We start from the raw sequence: 20,780 nt of genomic DNA, 5'->3' as shown, positions 1-20,780 counted from the left end.
GTCTAATTAATGGGTAGCAAATTACCCATTAGATTTTATTTTAGAGTGCACTGTTGACTAAAGCTAGAATAATTTATGGAGAGTCACTAAATAACTTTTCTGCAAGGTGAATTAACTTGTTGAGCTGAAAAAAGTACTGTAGAAGTAAACAGCATCTGAACAAAGGCATAATGGTAAATGTTTTATTCCCCCTCTGGCAGTATTTGCTTGTGTTCTTGTAGATTATATGAAGTGATAGAGCAGGAAGTGAGTGACATTAATCTTCGCCTCCGGCCCACTCTACATTTTTGCTAAGATTTCATAGGTACAGTATAGTCTATTATCAAAAGATGTGTAATCAGATCACAGAATGAGAGTTCTACTTACTGAAGACAATATGAAATGTATTAGTGTAGGGACACTGAAAATTGTACTGTATCAAATGTTGTACCTTCAGCTGTGCATTACAGTGTATCAAAATGTTACTCCCATTAAGCCATGTTAAAACAGTACAGTTATCTAGATCAGCGATGAGACATACGGGGTCATTCATTGACTTCAGTGGGAGTTTACGTGGGATAGTGCACGAATCGGCACTATCGCAGTTTAATGAATAACCCCCATAGTATTAAAAATGCAATGTTTAGCTGTTCTTTTTATTTCCAGCTTGTTATATTCTTTCTGACGGTTTCATTAAAAAGAAATGTATTTGGCAAGTGAAGAAAAGATCCCGTGCCAGCTTACAGCACATACAATTTGATAGATGATGGCAACAAACGTTCGAGAAAATGTAAAACACTGATGATGGATTTGAAAGGCACTTAACTTAAGTGGTTCTTAATCTTATGCTGTAACTAAAACATTAATTAAATTATAAAAGTGCCATCTACATCAAACAAATGTGGGTTTCTTATTGTAATATTATTCCATAGAAATATACATATATTCTGCTCCTAATTTGAGTAGATAATGGTCATTTTGGCTGTGGTTATTGTGGGTATTGGAGATTAGCAAATGCTTTTTGTGCTTGAGAATTTTCCTTTTTATCAATGCAAAGATTCAGTTACTCTCAAGGTTACAAATGGTGGAGCAAAACCAGAATCATGTTTGCACTTTAAGCAAAATTGGATGCAGTTAAGCTCAGTTATCATTTCCTTATGTTTTGTTCACAATACAGTTTCTAAGATTTTGACGTTTTAATTACTTTTATATTCATGTTGCATTGTATGCGTTATTGAAGAATGGGAATTTGCAGACACACTTGGACTCAGTGGAGAGAGAATTCATTGTTTTCAACCGAGAAAAGTAAGTGCAAGATAGTCTTTGTCTTACTTATATATTGGTCACATGCAAAGTATTTAGCTTTCTACCTGATATACTGTAGTCATTTTTAGGCTAAAGCCAGTGTATGGACAAAGCACCTTCACAAATAAATCTTCCCTTTTTAGTCTGTCTTTATTACATCAAACCTACAGTATGTGTACATACATAATAATCAGTTATATGCAGTGCTCTAACAGTGTATGAACCACTATATTTGAAATTACATTGACAATTAATCTGTGCCCTGAAGATATCATATTTGGGGCCTAGGACAGTATTCTAAAACTACAAAATATATGGAGTATAGGCAGCACTCCAAAAGTAATACATTGTAGAAGTGTGAGGTAGGTGCAAGGAGAATTAGTGGAGGGACCCTAAACCCTCCTCAATATAATACAATTAAATACAGAGATTCCCAGCACACTATGTAAATAAAGATTGGACACTGGGTATCTGCCAAAATAGAGAAAATGTATTGAAAAACAGATGCTACATACAATGCTATATATGGACACTGTGAACAAGGGTTACTCAAAAGGTACCTGTCACAGGAGACCAGTACTTTTACACCAAAATCACCAGGATCACTAGCACCAGACAGGACAAAGTTGTTGAATAAAATGGGGTTTATTCTGGCACGCCAGCAGACAAAACGAAGATGTACAAAACAAGATACAATACCAGCTGGGGCCTGGGGAGTAGACTCTAGCCTCGCTAGGTACAGGGGCCTGCTTCAAGAAGGCTTGTCCTGTCCGCTCCTCAGCCAGATCTCACAGGGCTGATCACACTGATCTCTGAGATACATCTCCAGCTGGTCACTGTAAAGATCAAATTCCTTCACAGAATGTCTCTCAGTCTCTCTGTCTCTCAGATAGTCATCTGAGGGAATCTCCACACTCCTTCCCAGAGTGTCTCTCTCAGATGGTCCTCTGAGGGAATCTCCACACTCCTTCCCAGAGAGTCTCTTCCTCTGTTAGCCTCTCTAAGGAAATCTCCACACTCCTTTCCAGAGTGTCTCTCAGTCTGTGTTAGCCTCTCTTGCTCTCAGATGCTCTCTGAAGGTAGATCTCATTCTCTGATCAGCAGCACCCCTTATATAGCCCTCTGTGGCTATCCTTTACATGGGAGGGGCTGCTGGACAATCAGAGCATTGATTAGGTTGGTGCCACAACAGCCAGAGGGCATGCTAAGAATCCATCCCCGTCCCTGATTAAATCAGAGTCCCCTCTAAACTAATGTACACATAATCCAATTAACATTTTACAGGGCTGAATCCCAAATCACATCACAGAACAATGTTGTTTCACTAAACTGTGGGATTGCATTTACAGGGAATAACAAATACAGACTTTGAAATACATTCTTACAGACATGGAAATATATTTACACATTCCCTGTTCTTCCCCAGATATTTAAAGTACATTTGGCCAAAATAAGCCTTACAAAGGTGGCCAAGTGAAATAGATTTAGGGGTAGCTAGCTGGGCTTCATCCCAGTTTTGTGATGCCAGCTAGCCCTACCGTCACAGTACCAACCAAACATGATGGGGTGGGAGGGGAGGGGGAAGGGAAGGAAGAGGAAAGATACAAAGGAGGTGGGGAAGGGAGGGGGGAAAAGAGGGGGAATAAGACAACAGTGGGAAAGATAAATATGGTAGGATGAGGGGGGCAACGTTTTGGGGCAGGAAGCCTCTCCTTCAGTCCGTTCACACAGACCCCTGGGGCCTGTGGTAATTCCCTTAGATCCGACCACTCACTCCTCCCTCAGTTTGGATTACATGGTATACAACACACCAAGATGTGTAAATTCCGATATTAGATGTATCCAAAATTGAATCTGTCAAGAGATAAGTCCACTCTGATTTACACAGAAATATACAAGCACTGTCACACTCAAAAAATGTTAAGTATCAGAAAATTACTGTCTATAGAGCAGAGAAATGCACACATATAAAGCTACATATATTTCACTAGACCATGTAATCTAAAATAGAGCTGGTAATCCCAGGATAGCATAACATTGAATCAATCACAATGTTTGTTGAACAGATATATCACCAGGGATGGGGGAGGGGAAGGGGTGGAGGGAGCCCTCGCTACTGCCACAGACACAGGTGCTACAATCAGGGGAAATATTGATCAACAACAAGGAGAAGAAGAACCCCTATAGTGAGAGCACTCAGCGGCTGATGATACTGATTTAACCTATGGACCTGATGGAGATATTGAATCAATGGTTGGTATGTAATGTTGAATGGGTTAAAAAACAATTTTAATTGGAGAAATCCTCAAATAAAATAAATAATTGGAGAAATCCTCAAATAAAATAAAAATATTTGAGGATTTCTCCAATTAAAATTGTTTTTTAACCCATTCAACATTACATACCAACCATTGATTCAATATCTCCATCAGGTCCATAGGTTATATCAGTATCATCAGCCGCTGTATGTTGAACAGGCAAGTCTATCCAAGTTCAAACTCTAGGCAGTGGAATCCCAGTACAGGGGGGACAATCAAAGCAGCACATAATTGAATCTAGTAATAGCCATACAAGTGTGTTCATCTCTTGAAAACTCCATATTCAAAAATGGTAGGGGCAGGATTTTTATTACTTGTATTTTTCTCACAATTCCAAGTGCATTCATGCCTATATTGTAACACTAGGGTCTCTGAGCAGAAGTTCCCTGAGATATTGGGATGTAATATAGAATAACATTGGTGTCAAATAAGTATTTGGATTGCAGCTTCTTCCACTTCAAAAATAGTTACAGTATCTCTAGGCTTCTGTCTGAGTTGCAGAAGCAGGGCTATTGCTTAAATCCATAGTCCAGAAGTAGGAAGATATTGCAGCACTTCACATATTAAGTAATGAGTTATGATGGCAGCCATAGCTACATCTCCCCCAATTCCTATAGCCTTCCTGACCTTTTTTTCCTAAATAAAGGGGTTCTCTGGTTGAATTACAAGTTGACTTTGAATGTTTCTTTGTTTCCTTTATAGGAGCAGACAAGACCTCAATGAAAACCAAGAAAACCTAACGGTAGTCCAAACCAAAGAAGAAGATGAAGATGGAAAGAATAATAATCTACAACAGTTATAATCTCCAAATTTTCAATCAATGGTATTGTGGCCATTGCAATTTAGGATTGACTCGTCTAGTGGAGATGAGTACAACAATGCATAAAAGAGTCTAGAATTAAGTGGCCATGGACTTGGAGAAATGAAATGGTTTTCTAATGATAATACCTTTGCAGCCTCAAATGTACAGTGGAGTACAATCTTTGTGTCTTTTCAGCAGGGTCTACAGATGTTTTGTTTACACTTAGAGGATTACCTGATAAAATACATTGTATAGAAGGCAGCTGTAAAGGGCTATATCTTCCTTTTGGTAGTGGCTAGTTTCTTTGCAACACAACATTTTGCTTACGGCTTCCAATGCTTTTTTGCATTGATTCACATTTAGAAAAAACATCCTACAATTTGAACTTGTATTAATAAGATGTCCTTGTTCATACTTTTCAAACCATAACTTCTGTGTAGAACTCAATCATTTCACTCCATTGAGAAGGACGTTTTACCACAGACTGGATTAGACTTGTGTGTAAGAACAGAAAGTGAGATTTCTCAATGAAGATGGATGTGCACATTTTTATTCTATTTTTTAACATTCTAGAGTCTCTCTTGTTCTCAGAAATTATTTATGTCTTACATGTATATCATTGAGTAGTCTGTGTATATCCATAAATATACCACAAAAATATGTTAATGCTTCTGATGTGACATATACAGTCCCCAGGGCTCAGTTGGAAGCATGTTGCACACCTAGACTGTCCATATTTACTAATTGTCACTAGGGGACACATAGGAAATTGTGTACCAATACAATTTTGATGATGCAAAGTGAGACATTTTTTATTTAACCTCTCTTCACATTTATATACAAATGTTCCTAGCTCAAATGTCACCTGTTATGCGTCAACGTGCAATTTGATCTGTTGAGTTGAGATGAGTTGCATGGGATACATACTATAAAGGTACATACCAAATGCTGTGTCTCACTCCATTAATTATTTTACCACTTATTTCTAAAAAAAAACTCTTGCAGATCTAAGGTACAAGGTTATTGTTACCAACCTTAATAAAATGTGAAAAAAAGATAATTAACAGCTTTCCTAACTTACCTGCAAGCAGAAAATAATGGTGTCAGAAGAAGACTGTATTTGCCTTGTATACAGACTCCATTCACTTTACCAGAAGACTTGAATTGAATACATTCTAACCAGTAACTTTCTTGCGTCTATCTCAAGCATTTTTTACTTCTTTGGATTTGTCCCCAGCACTTCCCCTTACAGGTTATGGCTGCAGTGTTCACTGTTTTGAGGTTACAGTGGATTTTACAGACAAAGTAGGACTTTAGCCTGGCCCATAACAACGTGGACAACTATGCGTGGGTTATGGATGTGTAGAGCCAATAAATAAATCGAGATGCATTTACTCATAATACAGTATCTGTATTTTTCATAGCATATCATGTTTGGGAAACGGTGAAGGTTTGCGGGAATGTTTTGAGTCACGTGGATGATCTTCTGAGAATTATTTATATACTCCTCAGTTTGTATGGTGTAGGGAGTTTCTCAACTAGGGTGCTGGGAAACCCTGGTGTGTTGGTCCCCAAAGGAAAAACTCACCTGGATGCTCAGCGGGCGCCTCTCATGCTGCCTGGAGACACAAAGGCTGTGATCCGCTTCGCCACTCTCAGCCGAGCACAGAGGAGAGAGAAGAGTTTTCATCTCCAGACAGTGCCAGATGTACCTGCTGAGCAGCTGACATGTGAGAGGAAAGAGGGAACAAGTAATGGATTAGTGAGTGGAGGGTGTGTGATGGTTTTGTGTAGGGAGGGTGAGGGAGGCTAGTGCTTTTTGTGGGGTGGGGAAAAGTATGTGGTGTAAGTAAGAGAAGGTGGGTGAATGTGGTGTTTATGGTTAAGAAAAAGGGTGTGTGCTGTGTAAAAAGGGGTGATAAATGTGCATTGTGTATTGAGTAAAAGGGTGAGTATGATGTGTGAGTGTGTCAAAAGATGGTTGGCAGTGTATTAAGTGCTTTCTTGTAAAATGAAGGGCAAGTGTGTTGTGTGTAAGCAAGGAGGGGATGAGTAAGGTCTGAAGAGCAAAGGTCCCCCAACATTTCAAAAATCCTTCAGGGCAGTGGTGTAACTAAATCCTTTGGGTCCCCTTCAATTTTTTTTAAAGGGCCCCCCAAATAAAACATGCAAAATTAATCTTGTTTCCTCCAGGGTGACCTTGTAAACCCCCCACCTCTCTTTTTCTTTTACATCCCCCACTCTCACACACCTCCTTGTTGTCTCATCCTATATCTTCCCCTTCTCACACTCACACTCCCCCTCCCATCTATTTCTCTTCCCCCCCCACACAGTCCACCTCTCTTCACCCTTTCTCACTCTTCCTAAATCCCTATTTTATACCCCCTCTTACTCTCCCTCCCATCTTCACTCTCCTCTCTTACTCTCTCCCCCCTCCTCCCACACTCTCTCCCCTCCAAACACTCCCCCCCTCTCCTCTACCCCTCCTCACATTTTCCCCCCTCTCGCACTCTCTATCCCCTCAAACCCTCTCCCCACACACAATCCCCCCTCAATTCTCCCCTCCTCACACGCAATCCCCTCATCTCACACATACAAATATAGTGTCTAGTCTAGTCTCAGCATACCCAGACATAACTCAGTTTGCATAGGATTCAATGGTAATGTTGCACTAGAATACTGCTGTACACCCCAAGATACCACAACAACAAAAAGAGTACAGTGAATCCTGCTACCCTATTTTGCACCTCACTGATATTGAATCTACCACATTATGCATCTAAAGCCAGCATTATTACTATTCACACTTCATCAGTTGCCAATTTGCACAGCTACTGTAAGCATCCCAGCTAAGCAGATTTACAAATTCAAAGAACCAAGATAAGTAATTTCTTATGATATAAAATCCTTTCCGCAGTTTTAATAGTTTCACTGACCCAATGTTGCCAGTAATACATTACTCATTTGGCAGGCAATTTCAGTGAATGAGTGAACATATTTTGCCACACGACCCCTGTATACTGCCAACTGCCAAAGAGACTGTCGGAGCAGATCACTGGTCTGTCTTTTTTGGAAGGATTGTCATTTTGACAGCACTTGGCAAAAAAATGGAAGCCATCTGCATGTCAGCTGGAATTATACAGTCATAGACTGGAAGCCAATGCACAGCTGGGGATGGGTCCCGGATAGGTCATTAGTAAGAGGCAACATTGGAGAAGACTGAATCATCAATAAAGACTGGTGCTGATATGCTTTGATCAATGTGGCATCCTGCCAGGTCTCCACTGCACACAAAAGCTTCCTCACTCTTTAGTTCAGGGAGTCATCTCCCAGATCTTTTTCATCTGATTCACTGTATGATGGGTCTAACTACTTCCTTATAGCACTACATGAATCCAATTTGTTTAACTGGAGCTCTCAAAAACATTATAAAAAAAAAAAGCACCATCATTCAAGGATATTAAAATATTAGGTAGAGTAAAATTAGAGTGTTATGGGATTACAATAGTAAAGTGATAATTGTTTCAGGATATACACTACTTGTCATGATAAATTAGGAAAATATGGGTGTGGCTTGGACACTGACTGAGCTGGTCGCACACTAGCTCAGCTCTGCCAGAAAAACGGCTCAAACTCTGAGCGGAACTGCACAAAAGAGCCCCAGAATCAGCTGAAATAGACTGCTAACAGGTGGGAATTGGCACACCAGAACTTACCACTACATCGGGACCTCCGAAAGCTGGAGAGCAGCCGCCGACAGCGGGATCGCGGGCCTCTCTCCCCACTGTAGCAGAGGCACAAGATGGTCACCAGATAAACGACCCAGGGGCAGGAACGGGAGCGAACTGCAGAGCGGGTGAGCATGGCTCAGGAGGGAGGAGCGGCATGGAGGAGGAGAGGAGAGAGCAGACTGGGCTACCAGAGTGGTGCTGCAAGAGGGGAAAGTGATGGGGAAGAGCAGCGGCGCAGCCAGCGGGCCTAACTTCACCTTCCGGATCAATCAGACCCACTAGAGAAGCTGGGGGAGAGAGGAGAGACTCATCCCAGGTGGACGTGGCAACAGGTAAGCAGAGACAGAGAGGAGTGACGCGACCAGACTGCAGACTAGGCCTGACCAGGCTCAAGATGGCTACTGGGGCCCTGTAAAAGAGGAGGACAGAGACAGCATGAACCTCCCCCCTAAATCTGCCGCCCAGCACAGTCCAGAGCACTGACTGTAGGACCAGACATCCCTCTTTTGCTTTTGATGTCTGGCTCTGATGGCTAGGGTCCCAGATGAGAGTCAGAGAGAACAGCGGAGAGCTGATGTCACCCAGTCCTCAGATACAGACAGAAACGGACAATAGACCTGCTAAAACAGGACACATTAAAATACATATAGTCTTGAGAAGCAAACTGGGCTAAAGGAAGAATATATAGAGAGACATGCAAGACACCACTTAAAATGGCCACATGAGATACTGGTTCAGTCGAAACACCTGAGCAAATCTTTGATCATAGACAATCACAAGCAAGTGCAGTGATGTCATGTTGTAGCCTGCAGTACCCATGCTTGGCCACTGGGACTGCTGCTGCTCTGCTGGCTCTCTCAATGTCATGTTCTAGCCTGCAATACCCATGCTTCTCCACCGGGACTGATGCTGCTCTACTAGCTCTCTCAAGGAATAGTCCAGACCCTGAAACCTGTCACCTCTGCACCTGTATTCTAAATCTCAGCCTGTCTATATAAACGTCCCCTTCCTGTCTGTCAGTGCCTGTTTATACTGGTTCCTCCAGCTCCTGCTAGGTTCCTGTGTTTGCTGCTGCTATTGCTATTGTCCTGTTCCTGTCTCCTCGTTGCTGACCTCTGCTTCTGACCCCAACTATGCTATCTACCGTCTGCCTCTGACTTCTGCTTGTGCCCTTGACCACGCTATCTGCCACCTGCCCCTGACCTCTGCTTGTGACCTCAACCACGATCCCTGCTATTCCTGACACTGGGATTCACTCCAGCTGAAGATCAACCCTTGACAGAATAAACAGGACCTACCATGGATTCCACCAGAACTGACCTAACCCAGGCTCAGACGATTGTTGAATTGCAACGTGCCATGGTTGGTTTCCAAGAACAACAGAGAAATGTTTTCAACCATCTTGGTCGCAGGAAAGAACATGGTGTCCGCTTGGACGAACGTGCCACCCGCTCAGAAGAACGAACCGCCTCCGCAGAAACTGAAGTACGCGAACCGCGTGCAGCTCTAATCGCTGCATCTGTTCAGAACACTGTGCCCATGCAAACCACTCCCCGTGTACCCTTTCCGGAATTTTTTTGGGGAAAAAAACAATCATTCCAGCATTTCCTTAATCAATGCACACTACAGTTTAAACTACAGCCCACCATCTATATTAGAAGAAGCCAAGTTTGGACTGATCATAACCCTGCTCAAGGATGAGGCCCTTGCTTGGGTCTCCCCTATATTAGAACAGGATAGTCCACTACTAAGGGATCTGGAGGGATTCATCAAAGCCATGAGTCTGATTTTTGATGACCCAAACCGTGGTGCAACAGCTGAAGCAACTCTGAACAACCTTCGCCAAGGAAGACGCTCGGCTTCTGAGTACACCGCTGAATTCCGCAGATGGGTTACCGATACTGATTGGAATGTTGCCTGTAACAGGGGACTTATCCCTGTTCAGAAATGTGCCTCTAATCCAGCAGTGTGGTGGTTAACTGCTGGTAGACAATTAACCAACACCACCTGGCTGATTACAGGTGTCAAAAAAGCCTGCTTCAGAGACAGGAAAGGAGATTTTCCTCAGTACACAAGGGTGCTGACAAGAGGAAAGAGGTCTTGAGCAAAAAGGCTATGCTGAGAACAAGACACCAAAAGACATACTGTATTCCTGGACACAGGGGACCCAGGAACCTACCAGAGACTGACATGAAGGGACACATGCTTTAAGGTATCTCTTGAGACTTTGGGGAATAGGATAGTAATGGGATTATCCCTCCAGCCCTGGAGAAAGGGACTGGGGAATTAAGTTAGCCCTTAAACAGGGATAGGCATTTGTTGTTTTCATATGTTTTGCTGTGTTAAAAGGGACAGGTGCAATAAAGCCTTATTTTAATTTCACCTTAAAAACGTTCTCCAATGCATACCTCTGCACATATCTCTTACAAGGCCGCTCAGAGATATCATTTTCGGCAGGGTCTCTCTGAGCAAATTAAAGACGAACTAGCCCGGGTGGTGCCTCCTGAGGGATTTGGGAATTTGTCCATCTATGTATTCAAATCAACCAAAGGCTTACTGAAAGACGATTGGAGAGACAGGGCTTCATACTGAGCAACCCCGGGGTTAGAGATATCAGCACCCCAAGATGTTCCCGGGAGACTGAGGAGGAGCCGATGCAAGTAAACACATTGCGGGGACCTATTTCAACCTGAGAGGAATAGACGCTGAACAGAAGATCTCTGTTTGTATTGCGGAAATGATGGACACTATCTTGCCAATTGCCCAAATAAGTCTAGGCGGTCTTATTTCCAGAACCCTAGGAGAAATCAGTTGCAAGCCATTTCAAAGACTGTTTTCTCTGCTTCTCAAAATAAAGGTAACCCTCCTTCTCTACATCCACACCTCCTGGCTCTATTATAATCGATGAGGGAACACATCGTTTTTCAACCATAGTAATGGTCGACTCAGGTGCGGCAGGGAATTTTATGGACATAGAATTCGCCAAGAGCAATTCGGTACCTTTTAAAGCCAAGGAATCGCCACAAAGGATGGAAGTCGTTGACGGTTCTCCTTTGAGCTCTGGACCTGTTATCCATGAAACAAGTAATGTAACATGAAATCATAGAGCCCAATCATCAGGAGAAGATTTCATTTAGTCTTATTCCTTCACTTTTGTTTCCAGTGATCCTGGGAATTCCATGGCTCTTGATCCACAACCCGCTAATTGACTGGAAGACCAAGATACTCACATTTCCCTCAGAGCACTACAAGCTAGCCTGCCTACCTAAAACTCCAATTCCAGAGTGTGTGGGAATACATAAGATTTCCTCGTCCCAAGAAAATTTACTGCCAACTCCATACTCTGAGTTTTTGGATGTGTGTGACAAGAAGAACGCAAAAACGCTTCCCCCACATCGTTCTTATGACTGCCCCATTGAATTATTACCGGGTGCTGCCATTCCGTTCGGAAGAATCTATTCCCTCTCAGAGCCAGAATTGAAGGTTCTCAATGACTACCTACAGAAGAACCCGTCGAAGGGTATGATCCGACCTTCTACTTCCCGAGCAGTGCTGCTCTCTTCTTCGTGGGAAAGAAAGACGGTTCGCTACGTCCCTGCATTAACTTTCGGGAACTAAATAAAGTCACAGTTAAGAATAGTTATCCGTTACCTCTGATTCCCGAACTATTGGAAAGAATTCGGTCAGCCAAGATCTTTACTAAATTAGATCTCCAAGGAGCGTATAATTTGGTCCGCATCCGACCCGGTGATGATTGGAAGACAGCCTTCCGAACCTGTTAGGGGCACTATGAATTCCTGGTGATGCTTTTTGGATTCTGTAATGCTCCTGCTACTTTCCAGCATTTAATAAATGATGTTCTCTGAGAGCTACTGGACCAATTTGTAGTGGCATTCCTGAATGATATCCTAGTCTTCTCAGATATCATGGATCACCAGAAACATGCCTGGAGTGTTCTAGAGCATCTCCAAAAATACAAATTGTACATCAAATTAGAAAAATGTGAATTTGAAAAGACCAGCATGCAATTTCTTGGTTATCTCATCTCCCCTGAGGGTTTGAGTATGGACCCAGGCAAGATTCAAGCCGTGATAGAATGGCCAACTCCTCGAATGAGAAGAACATTCAGACATTTGTGGGCTTTGCTAATTTCTATAAACGTTTTATTAAAAATGTCTCTGGCATTATTGCCCCAATCACCCGACTCACACGGAAAGAATGCCCCTTCAAATGGTCTCCTGAAGCGGATATGGCACTTGAACAGTTGAAGTCACTTTTCACATTTGCCCCTATCCTTATTCACCCAAAGCCAGAACTACCATTTATCATGGAAGAGGATGCATCCGACACCGCTGTTGGTGCCATCCTTTCACAAAGAACTGGAACCATGATACTCCTTCAACCTTGCGCTTTCTATTTATACCAAATGTCAACAGCCGAAAGAAATGATGACATCGGAAACAAGGAACTTTTGGTGATAAAAGCCACATTCTCAGAGTGGAGGCATTTACTTGAGGGGGCCAATCACCCAGTTACCATCTTTACGGATCACAGGAACATAGAATTCATTTGATCCGCAAAGAGACTGTCTGTGCGACAAGCCAGGTAGGCACCATTCTTCGCAAGATTTCAGTTCCACGTCTCATACAGCCCTGGCTCCAAGAATGGGAAGGCTGAGGCCTTGTCACGGTTATTACCTAATCTTTATTCAGATGAAGCGCAAGAAGGAACCATTCTACCAAAGAAAAAATTTCTGGGAGTTATGTTTTTCGCCAATCTCCTCACACGAATTAAGGGAGCCTACTCAAACTACCCTTTTCTTGATAAACCTCCACTGGAAGCTGAACTATTTCTGTGTGAGGGTCTGTGGAACTGTAAGGACCATCTGTTCATCCATAATGAGGTAAGATTAGAAGTGCTCAAATTAATGCACGACTCCCGACCCACAGGTCACCCAGGTATCCTGAAGACACAGGAACTGTTGTCCCGCTGGTTTTGGTGGCCTAAAATTTCACAAGATGTTAAAGACTATGTCCTCTCCTGTGACACCTATACTAGGACCAAGACTCCTCGAGCATCCCCTGTGGGTTTGCTACAGCATCTTCCAATTCCTACTCGTCCTTGGGGGTCCATATCAATGGATTTTATTGTTGACCTACCCAGATCAAGTGGACATAATACCATTCTTGTAGTAGTTGATTACACCATAGACATTAGCCTAGCAGTATGTCAGGGTCGCCTAGACCTCCTGCCTAGCCATAGTTCTTCTTTGTCCACCGGGTGTGCTGCTGCCTTCTGTTTGCTCTGGGTTCCTCTGTCTGTCTGTCTTCTTGTTGCTCCTCTTATAGTTCTGCTTCCTGTCTGTTTCCCTTGCCTTTGTTTTGAGTCAGACTCCTATGCACATGATTCTGTCTCTGATCCTGATCTGTTCCTGTACCAGTCCTGTATTTGATTCTGTTCGCAGTAAAGGCCCTTGCTGGTATCTGGCTTGTCCCTGTTTGTTCCCTGGTCTCAGTCCCTGCTCCCAGACCTGTCCCTGCTCCCCTGTCCTGTTCCAGTCTCCTCGTTGCCGACCTCTGCTTGTTACCTGACTACACTGTCTGCCGCCTGCCTCGAACCCCTGCTTGTCACCCGACTGCGCTATCTGCTGCCTGCCTCGGACCTCTGATTGTGACCCCTACTACGCTCCTGCTGTTCCGGCCACCGAGATCCTACCCGCCACAGGAGTCTCCCGTGACACAGTACAAGTGTGTATTATCACTCTTCTAAGAGTTAGTTGTGTTATTGTTATTTTGTCCAACTACTGTATATTTTAAATTATTGATACTATTAAAGTTTATATTTTAATTATTACATCATTACATTTGAACTTGGAGTGCTAAAAGATCCCCCCCTTTTAAATAACTTTTCTACTTAGAGGCCATGGAGTTAGATATTGGTGGGGATTCCCCTTCTGTCTACTGGCCACACATAACGGCAAACAGGCTATAATGAGGAGACTAGCTGAAGGCCCAGAATTCATCAAATCCCTGGTGCTAGAAGACACCCCAGAAAGGCTCAAACAGGCACAGCCCCTTTCAAGCAGAGAGATGAAGTAGAATGGTGGCAAAGTCAAAGACGGGAACGAAAAAATACCCGGACCAGCGTGCAACAAGCGGTGAGATTGCTCCAGCACGCTGAATGTGAAGTTTCCACAAAAGGGAAGAAAAGATATACTGAACATTAGAGGAGAATTAAACGGATGATGAAAAGCTAAGCAGCGTCTGAAATGAGGAACATTGCAGCTCTTCGCCTAGACTGTCTATAAACAACAGACTAGATCGGACTTAAGTTGAGATATTTAGTTCAGACACCTAGATAACAGTAATAGAGATGTTAGCAAAGATAATGTGAAAGGTTTAAATATGTTTAGTAGGCTCAGGTTAAAATATAGTCTCTTATTAGTAAACCAGAGATAAAAAAAAAAGCATAGGTCTGAGAAAAGATGGCTGATGTTTAAGATCTACAGGCTGGACCAGAACTTACAAGACCAATGTAAAACACTACAGTTTTCTCCTGTATACATTTTATATAAGCTAGGGCCTAGAATAGTTATAAGCTAAGAAATTTAGAACAGTTTGTTGATTAACAGTCTTTTTGCTGCAGACAAAACCAAAGTTAAAGTTTATAATATGTGTATTTTGTACAGGTTAAAAGAAAAAGTTTTTCACTTATAAATCCAGTTTCAAAGGAGGTCCTTATCAGTGGGGACACAGGTTGGGACAGAACCAACGAGAGGGTGTATAAGACGAACTATGGATCTCAGGTATCAAAGCCCGCCCCACCCACACTTCCCGACTCTGCACACCACAATCACCCCAAAAGTAGTCAAAGTCCCAGGATGCATATGGGCTCCACCCACACCCGCGTTAAACATCCCATTTTTTTTAACCAAGTTTTTTCTCCTCTTTCCTCAAACACACCCAATCATTTCCACTATCACTGCACCAGACCGAAAAGGCCATTAGCTTGTGTACGCATGTGTTTTCAAGCCTGCTCAGTCTGAACAGGATAACAAAGATACGAGACACACACAGATTAAGACATAAATAGCTAAATGACTAGCAAACAAAAAATAGGCTCCCTAAATGTTAAGGGACTGAACTCACCAGGGAAAAGAAGACTAATGTTTAGAGATTTTAAGAAAAAACTAAGGAATATCTATATCATACAAGAAACCCATCTAAATAGGGAGAATATAACACGACTACAGGATAAAACGTTTCCCGATATATCATTCGTCGGCTCAGAACAAAAAAAAAGCAGGAGTGGCGGTAGTATTCAGAACTACTGTACCTTTTTCACAGAAAAGATAAAAATGAATATGTCAGGAAGGATGATAATTATTACAGGTAAACTGGGAACAGTAGACCTAAATCATAGCAAACCTATATGCCCCAAATGAAGGTCAAGAATTATTTTTAGATGAGGCCTTTCATAACATAACGCAACATAGGAGAGGATGATTAATAATTAATAATACTTAAGCACCATACTGGACGACAAGAGATAAGGCAAGACATCCCAGCATGGAACATAACCTAGCGTCAAAAAGATCTAAGGTGTTGAAAAAAAACCTAATTGAGAATACCCTGATAGATACATGAAGGGCGATGAACCCCCACATCTGGGAGCTACTCGTTCTATTCAGCCCCACATGACCAGTATACAAGAATAGATTATATTCTTATTTTAAGAGACTTAGCAGACAGTATACTCAGCGCTGAGATGGATAACATAACCTGGTCAGACCATGCTCCAGTAGTGCTAACATTAAAAGATACAAAACAAGGATTCCCCTAAGGGGAGATGGAGATTAAATGGTCTTCCATTAGGGATCCTCGAATCTACAGTATCTACAGTATAGGTGATAGATATTCAAGAATATTTCCTGCAAAATGACAATGGTCAGATCAAAGAACCCATCTTATGGGCGGCCCACAAGGCAACTATATGAGGTAAAATTATCAGCATAGCATCATATAGAAAAAAGAGAAGAATAAGAGACAAGCTAAACTGAAAGACAATATGTCAAAACACAAAAAAAAGAGTACCAACAGAGACCGACAGCAGCTATTAGGGAACAGATAGACAAAGACAGGAGAGAAATCAAAAATATAATGATAGAGGACACAGATAAAGCAATGAGATGGACGTACCAACTCTATTACGAGAAAGGCAATAAAGCTGATAGATACCTGCAGAAAAAAATATCCAGACTAAAAATGGACCAGGATAAAACAACCTATAATCTGTCTGAAATTAATAGTGAATTTGTAAAATATTATAGCATTCTATATAATTTAAATACAGCAGAGGTAACAGATCCGAGACAAAAAGTACATATAGATGAATATTTAGATACATGTGAACTCCCTAAATTAAAACGAACATACGTCACAGTTGCTGGGCATTAAGATAGCAGCAGAAGAGGTATCGGAAGCCGTAAAAGCCCTCAAAAATTCTAAAACCCCGGGCCCAGATGGGTTCACAAACCTATACTACAAAAAAAATTTAAGCCATCCTGATACCATATCTAATTAGACTATTCAACGCAATGTTAAAAAGAGAAGCCTTACCGAAGGAAATGCTGGAAGCAGCAATAATCGTAATCCCTAAAGAGGGCAAGGACCCCATGCTATGCCCTAATCATAGACCCATATCACTGGATTAACACAGATATAAAAATATTTGCAAAAATATTGGCATCACGTCTAAATAAAACTCTGAACATACTGGTTCACCCAGACCAGATGGGTTTCACTCTGGAGCATCAGGCTTCGGATAATATTCGCAGAATTAAAATATAATCCACAACAGCAATAGGAGCCAAAATCCAACCCTGATTCTGGGGTTGGATGCAGAGAAGGCTTTCGATAGAGTAGCGTGGTCAGGCAGAATAACCTCTGTAAAAATGAACACACTACCCAGTATGCTGTATTTATTTCAGGTACTACCAGTCACAGTTCCGCAAAAAAGATATTAAAGAGTTAAAAAAAGAAATAACAACGTTTATATGGAATGGTAAAAAACCAAGACTAAAGAGAAAAATTATGGTGTTACCAAAAAACTAGGGGGTTTGTCTCAACCACATCTGATGATATATCACTCGGAAGGGGGGTGAAGCCATGGGTAGATATAGAAAGAGCAGAAGCCCAAACAACATATGGCGACACTGTTATGGCTAGGGAAAGAGTTGAGACCCTAGCACACTAGGGCCCACCCAGTTCGATCACACTCCCTAAGAATATGGGATAAGACCTGTAGAGCCAAATCTATTTCATCTACCCCCTCACCCTTGACCCCAATTATGTCCAATCTAGCTTTCACTCTGGCCCTCCAATCAAGGGTATATAAAACATGGGGTGAAAAAGGTATAAGAAGACTTCGAGACATACTGGATAGAATTAAGACATTCCAAGAAATTAAGGAGGAGTTTGATTTACCAAATATACAATTATACCAATATTTCCAAATAAGACACTACGTCGATAAAACCCAAGCAGGAAGTTTTTAGACCATTAACTATATTTGAGAATCTATACTCGGCAAGTATATACCATAAAGGAACAATAGCACAACTATTACGCAGAACACGGAACAAACAAATAAAAATATCCTAGATTGGGAAAATGATATAGGGTGACCATTAGATAGAGAAGAGTGGGAAGACATCTACAGTAGATGCTCGGCAGTCCGCAAGGTTAATCTTAAAATACTACACAGGTGGTATTATACTCCAGCTAGATTCCACTAATTTTTTCCAACTTTCTCCCCCCTTTGTTGGCGCAGCTGTGGCCAAAAAGCTAATAAAGAGAATTACGGGGCTGGACTGTCCATGGAATATGGAAACAGTATTAATTCTAAAACCAATAGAGGATATAGAGCGGAATATAGACAAGTTGTTGGTACATATTCTTTCCTCGACTAAAGCAATTATAGCTAGAAGCTGGAAACAAAACGTCTCACCAACATTAGAAGAGGTTAGAAGCAAGGTAAACCATATATTGACCATGGAAAAACATAGTAATCTAATTCAGGACAGTTATGTTGGGTTTTTGAAGATATGGGAACCATGAGTGACGTACTGTGAAGCTACTGTTCAATGATTTTCCACAGAAGAATTAAGCGACCACGGCGAGACCCAAGGTGAAAAGCAACTGAATGTATAACAAAGCATAAATAAATGTCTGTACTATTAAAGGAGATAAAATGGAAATGCACCCCTCCTACCCGCCCCCCCCCCCCCTCCGGTCCCTTCTTTTCGTTTGTACCCCTTCAACCCCTCCCTAAATATAACTTGTAAAAAAAAGACAAAAAAAAATCAAATACAACTTTAAAAAAATAGGAAAATAACTATACCTTGCTGAAGGACATATGGAGCCTGTGTACCAAGATGCTAAAATCTGCGCAAGACATTTTCTGTAGGTGAATTTGAGACAATATTGCTAATCATGTATCTTCTTTGGACTTGATCTCTCTTGATCTTGGGCTAACATCTGCCTCAGTGCTGGTAGAGTTACAGTAATTAATAAAGGACACATACAGCATTGATTACAGGTTCCAACATTAATAATCATATGGTATTATTGTGCCTGTGGACTCTAGCAAGTTTCATTCCCTTAGTTTAGCGAGATAATAGCCATTTGTGGATCTTCATACATACAATAGCTCCAGGGGTGTTAATGAGTGAATAACTCATTTATAAAGTAAATGAAACATTTTTATTCAGGGACTTCAGGCTAATCAATTATTTTTCATCATTTACCCCAATAAAGGTACAACATATTAACTATTTATTTTACTTTATACTTACTTTATAATCTATGTTTTGGTGCCTGAGGCACAAGGAGATAAAGGGACTTGCCCAAGGTCACAAAGAGCTGACACTGGGATTTCAACCAGGCTCGCCTGCCCCAAACTCAGTGTCATTGTTTGCAGTGAGTGTCTTTACTCACTAAGCCACGCCTTCCTAAAAAGGCATTACATTGCTATGTTATTACTGACCAATTACAGCTGAGGTACAAAAAAATGAAGTAACTTGCCTAAAGATCACAGGGTCACGCTATCTACTATAAGCATCTGAAGGATTGGGGTGAGCAACAAAACAATTTGTTTCTCCAAAACCCATCTCTGCTGTGTGTAATCTACCCAAGTTCTGTTTCTCTCCTCAGTTCTAAATACTAACATCCATATTCAGTGGTGTTATCCCTATGTAACGGGTAATCCCCCCACCAATCGCAGATATAGTGTGGGGTGAAAGGGAACATACAATGTTACCAGGTGTGGTGCTTTACCTGTTGGCTCGCAGGAGGGCTGAGCTTCCGCCACGGGGAACCTGGGGCAATTATACTAGGGGTAATCACTTACATCGGTGCAGCGCCTCCACCTGCGATGGCTCCCACCAGAGGGGGAGTGGTTCCTCGCAGGACAATCACAATAATCACATACACAGTGAGGTATAATAACTAATACCATTTACTAACATGCCATACAACATCTCACATCAATACCATAACAACAGGTGTCCCTCTTTAAAGGAGACACTAATCACGGCGTCTCACAAGACGCTACCGCTATCTTGCGCCACGGCGGACTCCAACACTATATGCCACCCTTCCCATGCAAGGATCCCACCCCGTGTCCAGTAATCCCACTGTCTCACACTACCAAGTCATATACATGTACGTGTGTGACTGCGCAGTCACTATGTCTGATGATAGGCCTTGTCGGTGCACTTTATAACGGTACCTGCCCTGGCTCCAGCCACAGGTGCTGCTATACCACTGGGATTGGATCCACCGAGATATCCTCCTACGCGTGGGGTGAATTCCGGCGTGGATAATATCACCGCAGCTCCACACCGTCTGTACCTTGGCGAGGATCTGTCTGCTGCCAGCAGGCCGCAGTCACTGCTTGCTTGGCCTCCGTGAAGATAGTCCAGCTCTCTTTAATGCGTGGGCTTGAGCCCAAGCCTCGTGGCGGGAAACGCAACGTCCGCTGTGTCCCTAACTAGCAAACAGCTAATGGGGCTGGGTCCCTAACCTAGGGCCTGTCCCTACAGCACCACAAGCTATCAGAGGAACTCAGGACCTATCTGGGGCCTAGGGGGGGGGTTGCTGGCCTAGTGCAGGGAGTCACTGACTCCTGCACCCTACCTCCTTCCCCTAGCTGCTCCGGTCACCAACTCCTCTCTCTCTAAACCCCGCGAATTGTATCTATTTGTTGCAAGCAGAGAGCTCCTGCAGCCCTATCGGCTCCCTGGCGTCACATGGGGTCCCCTAAGGCTCATGGGATCTGTAGTCCCTGTCTATTACCTTCCCTGGTAGGCTAGGTCTTCGCGCGCTTATCCTGCGCATGCGCAAACTCTGCCGGGCCGCCGGGACTTACTGCGCATGCGCGATATATAACACAATGGCGGCGCCCTGCTCTGGAGCCTCCGGGAACCGCCGGAACGCTAACCCACTCCCTGCACTGGCCCCCACCCTCCAGAAATGCCGGCGGGTCTATCGAGTGATCCCCGGCAGCGGAGAAAACGAGGGGGAAGGTCGCGGGGCAGCAACACGCAGAGGGGACCTGGCTACATCCTCCCCCTGGTAAAAACCC

At 42.6% G+C, this 20,780-nt stretch overlaps 1 protein-coding gene across 1 annotated transcript in view; it reads left to right on the top strand.

The window, feature by feature from the left end:
- STK32A (serine/threonine kinase 32A) overlaps window positions 1–5,783 on the top strand; it is a 193,184-nt gene extending 187,401 nt beyond the window's left edge. The window contains exons 12-13 of the mRNA XM_075601025.1: window positions 1,220–1,284; window positions 4,305–5,783. Of these exons, the coding sequence (XP_075457140.1) occupies window positions 1,220–1,284; window positions 4,305–4,404 (165 nt within the window). The 3' untranslated portion in view covers window positions 4,405–5,783. The remainder of the gene's footprint in view (window positions 1–1,219; window positions 1,285–4,304) is intronic.
- The last annotated feature ends 14,997 nt before the right edge of the window (window positions 5,784–20,780 follow it).

The sequence above is a fragment of the Ascaphus truei genome, chromosome 5 (assembly GCF_040206685.1).
Source record: "Ascaphus truei isolate aAscTru1 chromosome 5, aAscTru1.hap1, whole genome shotgun sequence".
Taxonomy (NCBI): Eukaryota; Metazoa; Chordata; class Amphibia; order Anura; family Ascaphidae; genus Ascaphus; species Ascaphus truei.
This window is presented reverse-complemented; position numbering and strand designations above follow the sequence as displayed.